Source organism: Bos javanicus, chromosome 5 (genome assembly GCF_032452875.1).
Source record: "Bos javanicus breed banteng chromosome 5, ARS-OSU_banteng_1.0, whole genome shotgun sequence".
Classification (NCBI taxonomy): Eukaryota; Metazoa; Chordata; class Mammalia; order Artiodactyla; family Bovidae; genus Bos; species Bos javanicus.
In genome coordinates, this window is record NC_083872.1 from 117,716,326 (window position 1) to 117,730,738 (window position 14,413).

The 14,413-nt window shown below is 58.6% G+C and overlaps 1 protein-coding gene across 2 annotated transcripts in view; it reads left to right on the plus strand.

The window, feature by feature from the left end:
- The window catches only part of TBC1D22A (TBC1 domain family member 22A), a 257,407-nt gene that overhangs the window by 182,655 nt on the left and 60,339 nt on the right, over positions 1–14,413 (plus strand). Inside the window, exons 11-12 of one of the 2 annotated variants that reach the window (XM_061418890.1) lie at positions 8,757–8,884; positions 9,408–13,248. In XM_061418890.1, coding sequence (XP_061274874.1) covers positions 8,757–8,884; positions 9,408–9,806 — 527 coding nt within the window. In that variant the 3' untranslated portion in view covers positions 9,807–13,248. Of the gene's footprint in view, positions 1–8,756; positions 8,885–9,407; positions 13,249–14,413 lie in introns of those variants that run through there. The other variant, XM_061418891.1, reaches the window with a different exon arrangement.

Here is a 14,413-nt window from a genome sequence, read left to right on the forward strand (position 1 = left end):
GGGCTGATAGGATTTTAACATACAAAGCTCTAGAGCTGAATTTTAACTCCATGTTGCACCCGGCGTGTTTACGCACACTGAACGTGAAATGCCACGGTTTGCAGTGTATCTGAGTGACACGCCTTGCGATTTATGATTATGTCTGTCACATCCGATGTTAACCTTTGAGGTTGCTGGTTCCTAGGGGCCCCAGGGTCAGCCCCTGGCCTTGCTTGTGGAGAGGCTGCAGTCAGAACCTTGTGGCTGGATCCTGGGGCCAGGGCCCCCCATGGGGCAGCCCCCACTTTGTATTCTGAGCTCACGCCTGTTTTGTGACACAAGATAATGTAAGCGGAACATTTGCCATATCTTTTGATGAAAAAACCATGAGATCCTATTTCAGTATTAAAAAGAAATATCTGAAGATGGCCTCAGCAGATGTGTAAATCTGGTTATGGCCATGCTGGGCTTTTTTTCAGAAGACTGAAAATCAGATCTTAAAGAATTGCTTCACAGATGAGCGAGTTGTCCCGTGGGGAATGAAATGGGCACAGAGGGGGGCACCTGGGGGTGGTTTCTGGTCGGGGAGCCCACGGGCACAGTGTCTGTCCTGGGCAGCCTGGGGAGGGGGTGGGAGGAGGCAGGCACTCCCATCCCCAAAGGCCCGTGACTCCTTTGCAGGCCGCGGTCTTCGGGGCTCTGCTCTCAGCTCTGGAGGGACCATAAAGCTGAGGCCCCAGTGGCTGGGGGGAAAAGACCGTGTCATCAGTGGGCCAGTCTGGACCGGATGGCCAGTGACTGTGGCCCGGAAGGAGCTCTGTCCACGCTCGAAACCATTCCGAGGCTATCTGGGGAGGCTGGGACTGCCCTCCAAGCTCTGCTTTCTCTTTCTGTAGGAAAAACCGGGAAGGAATCCTACCTAGGCTTAGCACTGTCAGACTTAGCATAAAGAGAACACTCACTTCAATTTGAATTTCAGGTCAATAATGAACCATTTTTGGTATGTTTGGTGCATTATTGGGCACCTACGGAACCCAGAGCTGCTTGGGGGTGGGGCTGGGGCCTGGGCTGGCGTGGGACCCTCTCTCCCCTCCCTGGCTGCACACCTTGTGCGCTGCATGCAGGGCTGGTCTGCAAAAGGTCTGCAAAAGGTCTGCCTGAACTTCGGACGCTCTCAGCGTGCTCACCTGCTCCGGAGCTGCAGGAAGCAGAGGCCGCGGCTGGCTGGGGTGGGGGCAGGCGTGCAGGCCTGTGTGCGGAAGGCTGCCCACCCGCCCAGATGCCCCTGTGCCCCGCGGGGGCAGACACCTGTCCTTCCTGGGAGGCCCTGGAAACCCTTTCCTTGGGGCTGTTGTCCTGGGAACTAAAGAGCTGGGAAACTCACAAGCTGGGGGCATGTGAGCTGGTGGGAACCCGAGGGACAGGTCGACCTCACACTGTGGGGGAAGCGGGAAAGGAGGTGCTGAATTTCTGTCCTGACGGGCTGCTGCTCCATGAGCGGACACGGCGGGCTGGTTAAGGGTCAGAGGAGGAATGGACATGGGGCCTGCCTTGGGCTCCTCGGAAATCCTTCTTGCTGAACGCCTCTGGCTTGCCCTGGACCACCTCTTAGCGCAGGGTGGGACCTAGAGGGTCCAGATTCCTGTTCTGCTGCCTGGCGGTGGGTTTGGGTGGTGAGTATAGTCCCTTGGGAGGGTCAGTGCAGGTGAGATGCTTACAACGGCCCCTGGCACATCGTGACCTCAGCCCGCTCTATACCCGTGTTACGTCATCATCATTTTAATCTTAGCACCTGCAGAGCGGGCAGGTAATGGCGGGCGGGCTAGCCCTCCTTGGTTGGGGGTTAGTCTGGGGAATCTACTCGGCCCAGCGTGCGGGACCTGGCAGGAAGCCTCCCTTGGCAGGCGCCTCAGTCCAACCCAGGGTGCCCATTAGCACGGCTGGCGGACCGCGGGCTCCAAGGGGGATGTTGCCCGTCATTTATTAGCAATTACACTTTCACTCTTAGGGGAAAAAAAAAGCCCATATGCATCAATGGAGAATAGTCCTAACTTCTTGTGTTAAAGCCTTAATCTGCGTGAGCATTTTCCCTTTCCCTGTGTTTTTAAATTTAGGTTAAATGCGATTTTAATGAAATTTCTCTGAAAGCTGTCTCGACTACATTGTAAGGTTAAAATTGACTTATTCTTTCAAGATAGAATTCAGTTACAGCTAGTAAACTAGATTCAGCTTTATTACCACCCAAGTGAAAATATTTTTATTACTGCTACAAGGTGAGCCTTCGGAGAGTAGAGGATAAATCAGTTGCTGGAGCGACCCCAGCCTGTGGAATGTTCAGTGGGCGGCAGTGAGCAGTACACGCTCCCCTACCCTGCTGGCGTCAGTAGGCCCCGGCCTGGCTGATCTGAGCACGGGGGACGGAGGCCACATCTCACCGGAGGTGTGGGCCCTGGGGACGCAGTGATGGGCGTGGACGCCGGGCTCAGGAAGGCGTGTGGGTGCGGCGGCACCTCCGTGCGCCCCTCCCCAGTCGTCTCCCTGTCCCAGGCCGGGGCGTGGTCCCCGCGGCAGCATCCTGATCGGTCCAGCGGCTCCGTGCTGTGCCCGCCTGGGGCCAGCGGACGGCAGGTGGCCGTGGGCTCTCACTCTCCTAGGAGGCGTCCAGTCGGCCTAAAATGCCTTCAGCCGAAAACCCACATGGCTATGTGGCTGCATTTTGGGGAAGAAAGATCTATTCAGTTCAGTTCAGCTCAGTCGCGTCTTGACTCTTTGGGACCCCACGGACTGCAGCACGCCAGGCCTCCCTGTCCATCACCAACTCCCGGAATTTACTCAAACTCATGCCTGTTGAGTCGGTCCAAAAAAAACAAAAAAGAAAAAAATCAAAGAAGTCGAGTAAGTTTCCTGTAGTCTAATAAGTAATGTATGAACCCGTGGGTTCTAGTTCAGCCTCTGTCACTGACTGAACTTGGCTGCTGCTGCTGCTAATACTCATCATAAAATAGTGACGGCGGCTAGCATCCATTCAGCGCCTTCGGCGTATGAGGTCCTGCCTTCACGTCTTCCTCTGTGGCGTTGTGCGGTGTTTCACAGCGCCTCCGGCAAGCGGCGCGTGACCTTCTCCACGACGGGAGCCCTGCCCGCTCTCTGTCCCCCATGGACGGGATGGTCTCCGTGTGGCATCCAGCTCTGGGACCGAACACGGGAGAGCCCGCCCAGCGTCTCCCAGCCACGCGGGGGCCCGAGGGTCCTGGCGCGGAGTCGTGTGTGCCCCGCCCCTGCCGCAGGTTCCCTGGGGAGCGGTGGCCTGTGGCCGCGCCATGGGGGTGCCTCCCGCCAGGCCTCCACCTTCCTCGCGGGCCCCCCAGCACTTGTGCCTTCTGCTGCCCCCAGCTGCCCGTGAGGACAGAGGAGGACAGAAGGTCGAGCTTGCCTTCCTTGAAGGCAGAGCAGACTTCCCTCCTCCTGGCTTCCTGCAGGTGCCCGCGCCCCCACGTCCCTGCCTCCAGCACGGCGCCCAGCGTGCCCGCAAGCTCGGTACCGGTCGCTGAATTACCAGCAGGGTGTTTGCTGCGCTTCCGGCTCAGGAGGGCGCCCCCAGCGTCTGGGGCCTCATTGCTTTCCTTCAGTTTGAAGATGAAGTTGTCTGTTTACAGGGAGCCTGATCGGCTGGGGGGTTAGAGCAGTTCCATTGGTTATTCCAGTCTCTGGACGTTCATGGCACCACGCAGGTTTCCTCGGTGGCCTTTATTTTGCCAAGACTCTCCCGTCCGCGCCCTCTTGCCCGTTAGGCCGCAGGACGGGTGGTCAGACGGGTGGGGAAGCTCACGATCTGAGCCAGTGTGCCGTCTGTAGAGGACAGAGCAACGCTGCGTGTACAGGGCAGGCGGCGGCACCCCTGGCTGCTCGGTGAGGGCCCACCCTCCCTGAGACGCGTCCTGCCTCAGTGTGAACCGCCTGCCCCCGACCCTCCCACCACTGGCCCAGGGGGCCCTTCCACACTGGGGCCCGAGGCCTCTTGGACTGGCTGGCTCCTCCTGCTCGCTGACCCGGTGCTGCTGTGGGGGCAGTGTGCTGTCTGTGCAAGAGCCTTGACCCCAGGGACCACCACTCAGATGCATTTCCTGGCACCCCCAGGGGTGCCAGATACTCAGGGAGGGGGCAATACCCGCTTGAGTGCCTGGGAGGACTTGGCTCCACCGTGCGGGAGGGCCAGGCCAGCCTGCCGTGAAGGGTCAGTGGCTCAGCATCCCCATAACCCTGCCCCCTGCCCTCCGCCCCTTGCCCCCTGCCCCGACCCCTGCCCCCTGCCCTCTGCCCCCCAGCCCCCGCCCTCTACTCCCTGCCCCCTGCCCCCCGCCCCTGCCCCCTGCCTGCCTTTGTTGCAGGAGCCCTGTCCCAGAGGCTCCCCCTGTGGTCCCAGGCCCTCGGGCTCAGGCCCACTGGCCCTCCCGCCATCTCCACAGCCAGGGTGTTGTTGGGGCGAGCCGGGCTGGACTGCCAGCTGGGGACCCTCCTTCCCCATCTCTGCTCCGTCTCCTCCGTCCTTTCTGGGCCTCCGTGCCTCCCCAGCCCTTGTGTTTTCCTCCCAGTTGAAGCTTGTTTTTAGATGTCCCGCCTGAGCTGGTAGAGAGGGATTTATTTTCCTAAAATCAGGAGCCAACTCTCCTCCCGTGTTGGGGCTGGCTGGGTCCCGGGAGGGCTTTGGGGCTGGAGGCTGGCAGGTGGGACCACACTCAACTCCCCGGCAGGACTCGAGGGGCCTTTTAAGGCCTAGAGCGCGGCATCCTTTGGCTTTGACCGGCGAGGACGTTCTGTCCTGTGTGAGGACATGGAGCATTAACAGTTGCTCCGGGAGTTCTTCTTCCAGGCCTGCACTTACACCGGATCGTAAAAGACTCCCCGTTTAGAGGGAGGCCCTCAGATGGCCTGGCCACTGCCCACCCAACCCACTTGGCAGCCCCAGGAAGGAGGGGGCGGGCTGCCCCTCGGGGGCCGTGAGGCGGGTGGGTGCTGGTGCTAGAGACATGCGCCCCGGCCTTGGTCCCAGCTCTGCAGCCCACGCTGGGACCACCTTCGGCTGCTCAGGTGGGGGTGTGTTCACTCGGGAAGCGATGATGACCACCCTGGTGGGTGATGAGAGGCGAGCGCCTCTCGGCAATTTAGCTTCTTTGCTCTTTAATGATGACATCTTTGTGACCCTCCACCCAAGGCTGATACTCCAGGTTTATTGCCAAACCGAGACCAGTTAATTAACTTTTAAGTGGAGACTTCCAAATAGAGTGGTAGAGCGATTCCCCTCGACCTTAAGAAGAAAGACTCGTCTTGGTTCTGAGAGTGGGCCATCAAAGCTGGTCTCGAGATAATTCCCCAAAGCCGATTTTGCTGGTGGTTACGAGTGGCTGGAGAGAATGAATGTCTTTACCTCCTTCCCCGTAAAGAACCCGCGTGCCTGGGAAGTCAGGATGGGAGCGGCAGCCTCACGGGGGTGGGTGGGGGGTATAGTCCTCCCGCCCGTCCGGTAAACCATCTGCCCTCTCGAGAAGGCAGAGGAGGCGCCTGCTGTTTCTGTGGAGGTGGCCCTGGGGTGGATCTGGGCTGTGATCCGGGTGAGCCCGCCTGCAGGTGGCTCCCCGGCTGGTCCGAGCTCCCAGCTCCACCTGCAGTCACACCCCTGTCACTGCTCAGGGAGCAGTGCAGTCCTCCGTGCCCGGAGGACGTTCCAGAAGCCAACCGGGGATCTGTGCCCTGCTCTCCCGACACTGTAAACGGAGGTCTCTGTCCTGGCCTCCCATCCTGCAGGGCTCTCATCTTCCTGAGGGAGCCCCCAGGCCAGGGGTCCAGACTCAGACCTGCTCCCCGCCCAACATGGGGCTGGTGAGGTGTTGTTGCAGGGGCACCAAGTGCCTGGGAAGCGGGGGCGCAGGTCCTGGGCCCTGTGCTGCCTCGCCGTCTGCCCGCCCCCCGGTCCCCTCCCAGCGGGCCCTCTGTCCTCCTGGTGGCCCCTGGGGGTGGCCGCGGCAGGTCTGCGTGTGGCTGGGAGCCTACAGCTGCTGGCCCGGCCCGAGGCGTGCCTTCCTCCTGCCCCCGTCCTTGGCCGGGGGTCCTGGGGTGGCTGCGCTCTGCCTCTCCGTGGGCCCTGCTGTCTTCTGGCCAGTCACTCTGTGCAGCCGGCCCAGCGGAGGGGAGGCTGGGGGAGCCCGGAACGGGGCCCGTGTTCACTGTCAGCGGCTCTTGTTTTTGTTCTTTCTCTTTTTAGCTGATTAGAGAATTGAAACCTGTTCCCTGCCCATAATCAAAGCCTACCCGGCAGCTTCTCGCCCAGCAGAAGCGTGATGTTGTTAAGCCTGCGCTCAGCCTTTTGGGTGGACGGTGGGGAGGTCGGGGGCGGTGGGGAGGCCTGTGAGCGGCTTTCTTTGTCGGGTTTCTGCGTGTGAGCGGTTAGGTCCACTCTCTGGGAAGGTGAGTCTCAGCAGCGTCTGGACCTGCGTGAACCGTGTGCATTCACATGTACCCGGTCCCTGGGACACGTGGTGTGTTCCCTCTTGGTGTGAATCTCGGGACGCAGTGCGTGTGTCTGGTTTGTTTTTATCGAGGGAGGCGGGCCGTCTGGGCAGACCTCCCGGCCTGCAGGCGCCCCCTGTCGGGTGCTGGGAGCAGCGTCCCGCGGGGGTGGGCGGCGGGTGCGTCCTGTGAGCGCCCGGCCCGCCGTGGGAGGGCCTGAGCAGTGGCGGTCGTCACGCCTGCCTGCTCACGCCTGCACGGCTCCTCTTGTTTCCAGTGACGTGGACGTTTCGAGTCCAGAGTCGTCACCAGCCGAGTTACCTTTACCGGTGACAGAGCATCTGCTCACAGTTTCTTATACGACAGGAGAAACGACTCCAGCATGTACGCAGGCGCCCCGATGTGTATAGATGAGAAGTAGCGGCTTGAGCTCAGGCGTCCGTTTTTCAGCACCTTCAGAGCAGGAGGCAGCCTCCCTGGACATTCACTGCGTGCGCTGGGGGCTTGGGGGGTGGGGGAGTCGGGGCCTGGCCCACTGTATCCGTCTTCATCACTGTTTTCAAAGAAAGTAGGTCTTCAGTGAGGAGCGGCCACGCCTGTGATCGGGGAGCGCCCGCTGCTATCCTGGCACGGCTGCCCCTTTGGTCCCAAGTCAGCCAGGATGGCCGGGCCAGGGGGGCGGGCTGCCAGGCAGGCGCTCCCCAAGGACACCCCACTCCGAGGTCCTGCAGAGCCTCGCGGCTGAAGCTCGAGTCCCCGCTGGGTGGTCCCAGGGCTGCCCGCTTCATTCCTCTGGGGAGTGCGGGGCTGCTTCAGGCAGAAGAGAAGAGTAGGCCTCTTCAGATGAAATAGACAACGTGGGGCTCGGAGCTGCGTTTTTCTTTCCATCCTCTGAGCTCCTGGAGGGCAGGGTGCTGGCCTTTCCTTCTCTGTGGCTTCAGTGTCACAGGTGTTGGGGCCATGGGGGTCCCCGTTCCGTCCTGGAAAGAGCTGATCTGTGAGGAACCTCTGCCCACGTCCTCATGGAGTTGACGCCGTGGGCCTCATTCTGAAGATCCCCAGGCTGTGCCCAGGGTGCTGGCACCTGGAGACACCGGGCAGGTCCGTGGGCCCGACCAGCATCACAGGGCCCGTTCAGGACGCGGTGAGGGACAGTCCTGAGTTTGTGCTGCTGCGTGCACCCTGGCCGGGCCCCCTCCCTGCCCTCACACGGGCCCAGGCAAGCACGCTGTGGGCAGGAGCTGCCCAGAGGGCTGTCGGTCCTGGCGCCCTGGCTGGGAGGGGCTTCTCTGGCTGAGCCTGAGACGGGGCGGCCTCCCCGGCGTCTGGTGGGGTCTGACTCAGGCGGAGCTGCTGAGGAGAGAAAGGCCCGTTTTGACTGTTGGGTTGGGTTCCTTTAGTGACATGTTTCAGAAGTATGTGTTTAATCTTCCAAATCTGTGTGCTCACCCGTCTATGTTAGAAAAGTCTCACATGCCTCCAAGGCACTAATTGGAGTTGTTTGTTCTCCCCGCTGGTAAATGGTCCCCTTTGTTTCAGCTGACAAGGCCAGTGGCCCCGCAGGCAAGGGGGCCTGGCCAGGGGTCCCGGGCAGCTCATCCGTGGGCACTGCCTGGCCCCTGCCTCTGAGCCACGTCCGGCTCCGGCCCAGCTCCACTCCATCCACAAGTGTGCCGGGCACTCGCCACACACCAGGCCTGGCTCCGTGCCAGTCTCTGGGCTCAGACGGGGTCCTGCTCTGTGAGCACTGAGGTCTGGGGTAGGGGGACCTTGGGGGGCCTTCGATGGCTCCTTGGCTGGCGAGCCTCTGCCTTGCTGTGTGTGTGGGAGGAGAGGACGTGAACCAACGCCCAGGGCGCCACAACCCCTGAAACCTGGGAGTCGGCCCTGACTTCCCGATGATTAAAACCCCGCGAGCCCCGACTGTCCTGGGGGTGGGGGTCCTGAGTGCCCGCGGCCCTGCCCCCTGCCGCCCACTGTTCTCTCTGCACGGCCATGGGCTCTGTGTGAGCTCCGCCACGCGTCCCTGCGTGTGCCCCACCCTCTGGGACCCGCGCGTGCACCCTTCGGGTGGGGCTGGCCCTGCCCGCCTTCTGGGGGTGGGGCGCACGCTCAGCACCCGTTGGGTCGGGTCACTGCTGCCCCCGCCGTCCGCTGTGCTCCCCCGGGGAGGCGGCGCCGCTCTGGGGGCAGCAGAGCCCTGTCCGTCCTGGCGCTGGGGGAGGCTGCTCGGCGGGGCTCCGCTGACCCACGGGGCCTGTTTGTCTCCGCAGAGCAAGTGCACCGGCACCTGGGCCAGCACGAGGTGCGGTACCTGCAGTTCACCTTCCGCTGGATGAACAACCTGCTGACGCGGGAGCTGCCCCTGCGCTGCACCGTGCGGCTGTGGGACACCTACCAGGTGAGCCCCGCGGCCGCCCGACCCCGGGCGTGTGCCCCCAGGGCCGGCCCCTCCTCCCCGGGGCATTTCCCCCCAGGGCCGCCCCCCGCCCCGGGGCGTGTGCCTCCAGGGCTGGCCCCTCCTCCCCAGGGCATCTCCCCCCAGGGCGTCTCTCCCCAGGGCCTCCCCCCTCCCCGGGGCGTGTGCCCCCAGGGCGTCTCCCGCCAGGGTCGGCCTCGTGCACCCCCACGAGGCCCAGACCCCCCTGTCCTCCCCCCGAGGGCCGGCCGCACCCTCCTCTCCAGTGCTGGCCGTGTGAGTCCCCACAAGGGCCAGGCCGGCCATGTCCTCCCGCCGAGGGGCTGGCTGTGTCCTCCTCTCCAGGTGCTGGCCGTGTGAGCCCCCACGGGGGGCCGGCCGTGTCCTCCCCTCCTGCAGGGGCTGGCCTGTCTCTCGCCTCATGAGGGGCCGCTCGTGTCCTCCACCCCTCATGTCCTGCCACGCTCTGCCTGGGTCTATTTGCTGCACTTGATTTTGCCTTCAGAGTCTGTCTCCACTGAAACGTGGTCTTTTGGAAGTCCATTTCTTGTCACCTGATCAGCTGAGACTGGGAGAAGAGCTTTCTGTCGTCCGTCTGTGCCCAGGCTCCGTCTGTGCCCAGGCTCCGTCTGTGTCTGGGTTCTATCTGTGCCCGGGCTCCGTCTGTGTCTGGGCTCCGTCTGTGCCCGGGCTCCGTCTGTGCCCAGGCTCCGTTTGTGCCCGGGCTCCCTCTGTGTCTGGGCTCCATCTGTGCCCGGGTCCCGTCCCGCTGTGCAGCAGCACTGTCTGGGTTTGGGGGCGGGCGTGGCGGGGAAGCTCTGACTCCGGGGGAGCCCCAGCCGCGTCTGCCAGAAACACTCCTGCTCAGGACTCACCTGTCGTCTGTGTTTCGAGTTACTTATGATAAAGAGTTTAAAAAGTCGCTGACAGATTCGGTGTACTCTGAAATTTCCTCCTCTCCACCGATTTTGATGAAATTCATTTCTTCAGGAGATTGAGTTTTCTGGAACAAACTACCTTTGTCCCCTCGAGAGTGGCATTGCTTATTCTGGCGTCTTTCCATTTTCTCGAAGCTGTTTGCTGAGGCTGTGCTGGGGCTTCCACACAGCCTTTCCGCCCCGCTCGCAGCGAGCAGGCCCCTTGTGTGGACTCGGGGTGGGATCCTCACAGAAGCTGGGTCTCACTCTTAGCTCCGAGAGGCAAGGTTCTTCTGCCCTGGACGTCAGCTCTTCACGGGCTTAGATGGGGAGCTGCCTGCACAGGCTGGGAAAGGGGGCCCCAGGCTATAGGCTTCTTGGCAGGGCAGGCACCCTGTGAGGATGGGGTGGGGGCCCCGGGGCCCTGAGCAGGCTGGATGGGCCTCCCGCCTCCTCCCCGTCAAGTGCGCCCTTGGCCTGGATGCTGTGCTTGTGCCTGGGGTGGAGAGCTTAGGCTGCTGCTCCGCCAGCCCCGTGCGCCAAGCTGCTTTCTCCCAGGACACGGAGAACAGCAGCCCAGAGCTGTGTCCGTGACGCTGCCCGTGTGCTTCACACCCGATGGGGGACCTGGGCTCTTTTGGGCTCTGAAGCTCTGGGTTTTGACTTGGCTCTTGTTTGCAGCCTGTATGTTCTAATCTTTAGTGTTGGCTTCAGAAACCATGACTGGTCAGTAGACGGCACCCAGATCCCCCTCTTTGGTTTTGCTTTTCTAGGCACTTGGTGGCCACAGAATTTCTAGCCACTAATGTTTACTGGGACATAAAGCGTTTATTTGGGGGGGTTGTTAAAGGGGCTGGCAGCCTGGTGCTATCAGACGGGTCTCGGCAACATGGCAGGAAACAAAGCTTCATGTTCCGTGAATTGCGAATGCTCTTCACTGGTGACGGGCGAGGCTGAGATCCTGGCCCCCCTCATTAAGCACAAAGTTTTCTATAGTGCTGTCCCCATTACGAATAAATTAGGTATTAAGTCAGTCGCGTTTTGAGGAGCCGAAAATGGATCTGCAGAGTCTGTGGCCCTGCACCACTTCGCTACGACTCCTAATAGGTATTAAAACTTTAAGTGCAATTGTGGCATCTTTATTGAGTTAATTTTCCTGAAATTAAATTTCATCATGAATTGACTCATTTGTACCACGGACTCGTTGTTGAACTGACAGTACCCTGGTCATAAACCTTTTCATATCTTAAAAACTGGGGGTGTTTCTATTTTACAGGCCCAAGTAACCATGAAATTGTATTGCATCTTCTGGCAATGGAAATACATAGTAATCATCCAATGGCAATCGGGCGATTACCCTCCCCTAACCCTGGGTGTTTATTACCTGGGCCCTTACCGGTTTCCACAAGTCCTTAACCCCTCACGGGGCAGCTGAGCATCCTCCTGGGATGCATGTCGGCACCTCCTCTGTCCCAGGCCATGAACTCGGTGTGGCACAGCCGTGAACGAGGGGCATTAGTCACAGGGAGGGAAACAGGCAATTAAACAGCCCAGACTACCCAGAAGTGGCCCAACCAGCTGGGAGACGAGCCTGCTCCCAGAGCGTGTCCTGTGCCCACACAGGTGGAGTGCCAGCTGCCGTGGGGGCTGCGGTGGCCCAGTGGCCCATCCAGCTCCCAATGAGCCTGGGCCGTGGGAGGGAGCCGGTGGAAAGGAGGCGTCCCGCCCTCCGTGTGGATTCTGAGGACCTCGGATGAGACAGAAGGTTCTGGGCGCGTGTGCCGTGCAGCTTCGGGGCTGAGACCGTCCAGTCAGCCGGGGTTCTTTCTGCCTTGCTCGGGTGCTCCAGCCGCTCACCTCCCCTCCCTGTGGGCCCCCCAGCCCCACCGTGGAGGAAGCCCGGGCTTCTTCCCTGGCAAGCTGGGGCCGCACTAGGCTGCCAGCTCTGAGAGGTTGTGGGGTTTCCAGACCACATGGCTGCGCCCTGCTGCCACGTGGACTGTGAGGCCGAGCTCTGGGGCAGGCCCCCAGGGCAGTGGGGGCCAGGCCTGGGCCACAGAGGGCTGGGTGCCAGCAGGGGAATGGCTGAGCTGCGCATTTAGGGAGCGCCTGACTCCAGGGACCCCACCTGCTCAACAGACAGCTGTGTGGGCCTCCGCTCTGCCTTGCTCCCACCTCACCTCCAAGCCTGCGCTCCAGCCTCCGCGGCGGCTCTCCCTTACTATCCTTCACGCACCTTCTCTGGAGGGGCTTCCTTGGTGCCTCGGTGGTAAAGAACCGCCTGCCAATGCAGGAGACGCAGGAGATGCAGGTTTGATCCCTGTGTCGGGAAGATCCCTCGGAGGAGGAAATGGCAACCCACTCCAGTATCCTTGCCTGGAGAATCCCATGGACAGAGGAGCCTGGCGGGCTTGGGGGACAAAATTCACCTTTTTGTCGGAGCTGCTTGACTTCCTCCCAGATCACAGGGGTGGGTGCGCCTCGTGTGCGACTGGGGTCCCCGACCCCCTAGACACTCCAGGGTGTGCACTGGGCTGCAGCCCCGCCATGCAGGTGACGACACGTGAGCAGCTCCTCCCAGCGTCTGTGGAGCGACACCGCCCTCCCTGTGAGTGGAACAGCCCTCCCCCAGGGGGACCTGCCAGGGAGGGGACAGCCAGGAGGGGGCAGCGCCTGTGGGTTTCCTGAAGGACAGGAGACGGAAGTGCATTCTCTGGCTCGTGTTCCTTTTTCCCTAAGTGGCATTAGTGTGTCGGCCAGTTCAAGGTTGCTGTAGCTGCTTGGGGTCTTTTGTGGCTCCGTACGGATTCTAGGTTTGTTTTTCTGCGTGTGTGAAAATGCCCTGGGATTTTGGTAGGGAAGGCCGTGAGTCTGTAGCCGACTCTGGGCAAGAGGGCGTCTCTGCCGCGCTTCTTCTTCCCGGCTCTCCGTTTCTTGCATTTTCAGCCGCATTTATCAGTGTCTTTCAGTTTTCAGTGCACAGATTTTTCCCTTCCTTGATTAAATTTATCCCCAAGTATCTTATTCTTTTTGATGCAATTGTAAATGGGATTGTTTTCTTAATTTCTCTTTCTGATAGTTCATTGTCGGTGTACAGAAATGCAAATTAGTTTTCTATATTGATTTTTTTTTTTTTTTAATCCTGCAACTTTCCTCAACTTGTCCAAGAAGAAGAAATGATACTCAGTCATATCCGGCTCTTTGCGATGCCATGGACTGTAGCCTGCCAGGCTCCTCTATCCATGGGATTTTCCCAGGCAAGAATACTGGGTGGGTTGCCATACCCTTCTCCAGGGGATCTTCGTGACCCAGGGATTGAACCTGAGTCTCCTGCATTGCAGGTGGATTTTTTACCGTCTGAGCCACCAGGGAACCCCAGCTTCTCCAAAGGAAATGAGATTAATTATTTCACAGAGATGTCTGCTCCCTCTTTTTTTTTTTTTTTAATTTTACTTTTTTTATTTTTATTTTTTTATGTTAATAAACTTCTGTTTGATTTTGTCCTGCTATTCTGTCATTTCTTACAGAGATCCTCAGCTAAGAACTCAAAAGGGTAAAGGGAAATAAGCCTCTATGTCACCCTAAGTCAGCTTCAATAATTGCCATAGTGAGCAGTCTTTTTTTTGGGGGGGGGATGAAATGTCCTATAGATATCAATTAGGTCTACCTGGTCTATTGTATCGTTTAACGTTTGTGTTTCCTTGTTAATTTTCTGTTTAGTTGATCTATCCATAGGTGTGAGTGGGGTATTAAAGTCTCCCAGTATTATTGTGTTATTGTTAATTTCTCCTTTCATACTTGTTAGCATTTGTCTTACATACTGCGGTGCTCCCGTGTTGGGTGCATATATATTTATAATTGTTATATCTTCTTCTTGGATTGATCCTTTGATCATTATGTAGTGACCTTCTTTGTCTCTTTTCACAGCCTTTGTTTTAAAGTCTATTTTATCTGATATGAGTATTGATACTCCTGCTTTCTTTTGGCCCCTATTTGCATGGAAAATCTTTTTCCAGCCCTTCACTTTCAGTCTGTATGTGTCCCCTGTTTTGAGGCGGGTCTCCTGTAGACAACATATGTAGGGGTCTTGTTTTTGTATCCATTCAGCCAGTGTTTGTCTTTTGGTTGGGGCATTCAACCCATTTACGTTTAAGGTAATTACTGATAAGTATGATCCCGTTGCCATTTACTTTATTGTTTTGGGTTCGAGTTTATACACCATTTTTGTGTTTCCTGTCTAGAGAATATCCTTTAGTATTTGTTGGAGAGCTGGTTTGGTGGTGCAGAATTCTCTCAGCTTTTGCTTGTCTGAAAAGCTTTTGATTTCTCCTTCATACTTAAATGAGATCCTTGCTGGGTACAATAATCTGGGCTGTAGGTTATTTTCTTTCATCATTTTAAGTATGTCTTGCCATTCCCTCCTGGCTTGAAGAGTTTCTATTGAAAGATCAGCTGTTATCCTTATGGGAATTCCCTTGTGTGTTATTTGTTGTTTTTCCCTTGCTGCTTTTAATATTTGTTCTTTGTGTTTGATCTTTGTTAATTTGATTAATACGTGTCTTGGGGTGTTTCTCCTTGGGTTTATCCTGTTTGG